This window comes from Mesoplodon bidens (genome assembly GCF_964165515.1).
Source record: "Mesoplodon bidens genome assembly, chromosome: X".
NCBI classification, from domain to species: domain Eukaryota; kingdom Metazoa; phylum Chordata; class Mammalia; order Artiodactyla; family Ziphiidae; genus Mesoplodon; species Mesoplodon bidens.
In genome coordinates, this window is record NC_138163.1 from 107,974,312 (window position 1) to 107,976,779 (window position 2,468).

The 2,468-nt window shown below is 52.2% G+C and overlaps 1 protein-coding gene across 1 annotated transcript; it reads left to right on the top strand.

The window, feature by feature from the left end:
- Window positions 1-1,330: 1,330 nt before the first annotated feature.
- On the top strand, window positions 1,331-2,015 carry LOC308608576 (ferritin heavy chain-like; the record flags this gene model as incomplete). The annotated part of the gene is made up of 1 exon (XM_081221807.1): window positions 1,331-2,015. Exon 1 carries the CDS (start codon window positions 1,377-1,379, stop codon window positions 2,013-2,015), a length of 639 nt encoding a protein of 212 aa, XP_081077933.1. The 5' UTR covers window positions 1,331-1,376.
- Window positions 2,016-2,468: the final 453 nt, after the last annotated feature.

Consider the following 2,468-nt stretch of genomic DNA (forward strand, 5'->3'; position numbering starts at 1 on the left):
GAGCTGCCCCACACAAACACATCCTCCAGTTATGTGGTTCCGGGGGCGCCCCCGTTCCTACCTGACCCACATCTCCCTCACCACAGCTGACTGGTTCAGGGGTCAGCCAGTCCCAGTCCCACCCCTTATGCCTCCTGTTGTCGGCTTAAGGCCGGGCACCTGAGGACCAGCCTGGGTTTGTTCCCCAGCACTGAGGGAAATGGAAAAACTTACTCCTTGTGCTTCATGGGTCTTTGAGGGATTTTTCCTTCCACTCTCCAGGAGGGAAAAAGGGAGCAGGACTGATATATATTATTGGTGAATTTAGCAAAAGAAATAAGAGCATGATGATTCGGCTCTATCTAGACTGTTTAACTTTGGGATCTGCATTTGCACCAAGAGGAAATGCTATAAGCTTACAACGGCTTAGAACCTGTAGTCATCCAGAACTTCCTTTGGGGAACTAGTCAGGGTAGGCTAACTGCGGTCACAAATATCCCAAGTCTTGCTGGCCTAAGACAGTACATTTTTATTTTTTGTTCTGACCAAGATCCAGTGCACAGGGGTGGTGCAGGCGATGGGGTGATAGTCTCCTTATGTCATTCAAAGGCTCAGGAAGGGAACCCATACGAGAGCAGGTTTCAGATTACCGCAGACCCGCTCAGCAGAAGAGGAACAAACAAAACAGAACGACACAATCTATTACAGAAGAGATACACAAAAGTCTTCTAATGTCAGAAAATGCCAAGCTTATTGGCACTTGGGATGCTCCCTATCTTACCTACAAGCTCCACACCATGTACCCCGAATAGAAAAGACTCCCAACCTGACACACTGAGCCCCTCCACTCAGAGGAGAAGACTCTTAGTGAAATGGGCGTCCCAACTGTACATCAGATCCATGCTAGTTACCTTGGCTGATCACATGACTCCTTTACTCCCAGATACGAATGGACAAATGTTTGCCAGATATTTGAGGAAAGTCAAAGAGAAGATCATGATGAACAAACAGAACTATTTCTGGAGAAAAAAACAACTATAATACAGGAAACGGAAGAGAACAGTACCCAAAATTACAAATTCATATTCTCAGAATTTTAAGGAAGACAATGGGTTTATAAAATGAGAACACGGTGCTATAAGAGGGTGCACTTAGAGAACAAGAGAAAGTCCTTGGAAACTGAAATATTTTTGCAAAGTTAAAAACTTAATAGATACCAGGTACGCAGGTCAAAGTCACCCTGCCTCACCCAGGCTGTGATGGAACGTGGGTGCAGCGTCCGTGCCCCGCCCACCCCACGTGACCACTTCAGGCAACAGAACCTCAAGCCCACCGCCTAACTCCCGTAACGGACACCATTTCCGGTCTGTCCCAGAGCGGCCGCCCTCTTCGACCACATGGGTACGCTCCGAGGCAGCGACCGCAGGCCCCGCGGCTTCGCCTTCACCTTGGCCTTCACGCCCGCCACGATGCCCGTGCTGTCCACCATGAAGCAAGCGCGGCCCTCGCAGGTGCGCCAGAACTACCACCCCGACTGCGAGGCCGCCGTCAACAGCCATTTCACCCTGGAGCTCCACGCCTCCTTTGTGTGCCTGGCCGTGGCCTTTTACCTTGACCGCGACGACGTGGCCTTGAAGCACTTCACCCGGTTCTTCCTGCGCCGCTCCCACGAGCACAGCGGGCGGGCCCAGGGCCTGATGCGCCTGCAGAACCAGCGCGGGGGCCGCCTCAGCTTCCAAGACATCAGGAAGCCAGTCAGTGACAACTGGAACAGCGGCCTCAAGGCCATGAAGTACGCCTTGTTCCTGGAGAACCGCGTGAACCAGAGCCTGCTCCACCTGCACCAGCTGGCCACCGACAAGGGCGACCCCCACCTGCGCCACTTCCTAGCAACTCACTACCTCAGCCAGCAGGTGGCGTTCATCAGAGAGCTGGAGGGTCATGTCACCACCCTGAGCATGATGGAGGCCCCGGATGTCGACCTGGCAGAGAACCTCTTTGACAAGCTCACCCTGGGCGACAGCGACAAGAACTGAGCCTGGACTGGACCTCCCCAGAGCCACGGGATGACCAGAGCGCTGGTCACCGTGCCTGCCATGCAGACGGCAATACTGCCCTTGCAGAGAAGTTCGCTTAGGTTTTTGGTTTTATGGGGTTTTTTTTGCAACAAGTGCAGGACTCTCTTTTCCTGGACTTTACGTTATCACTTAAGTTTTTTTCTTCCACTTTTTCCGTTTCTTCCAATAAAGTTATTTGTTCCTAAAGAAATAAAGGTCTCTCCTTGGTTCCTGTGTGCAAATCGCTCACTTTGTAAAACAGGTATCCAGGAGGCTCTCCACCCACCCATGCCCCACCCACATGCAGCTCAGGATCTCCACAGAGGGAGGGAGAAGGCATTCCATGGGGCCCTGGAAAGTGCAAAATCCATCTTCCCCTTATAAACAATGTGGGTATATGGGGGGTGGTGAGGTGAGGCCCTGCTGAATGCG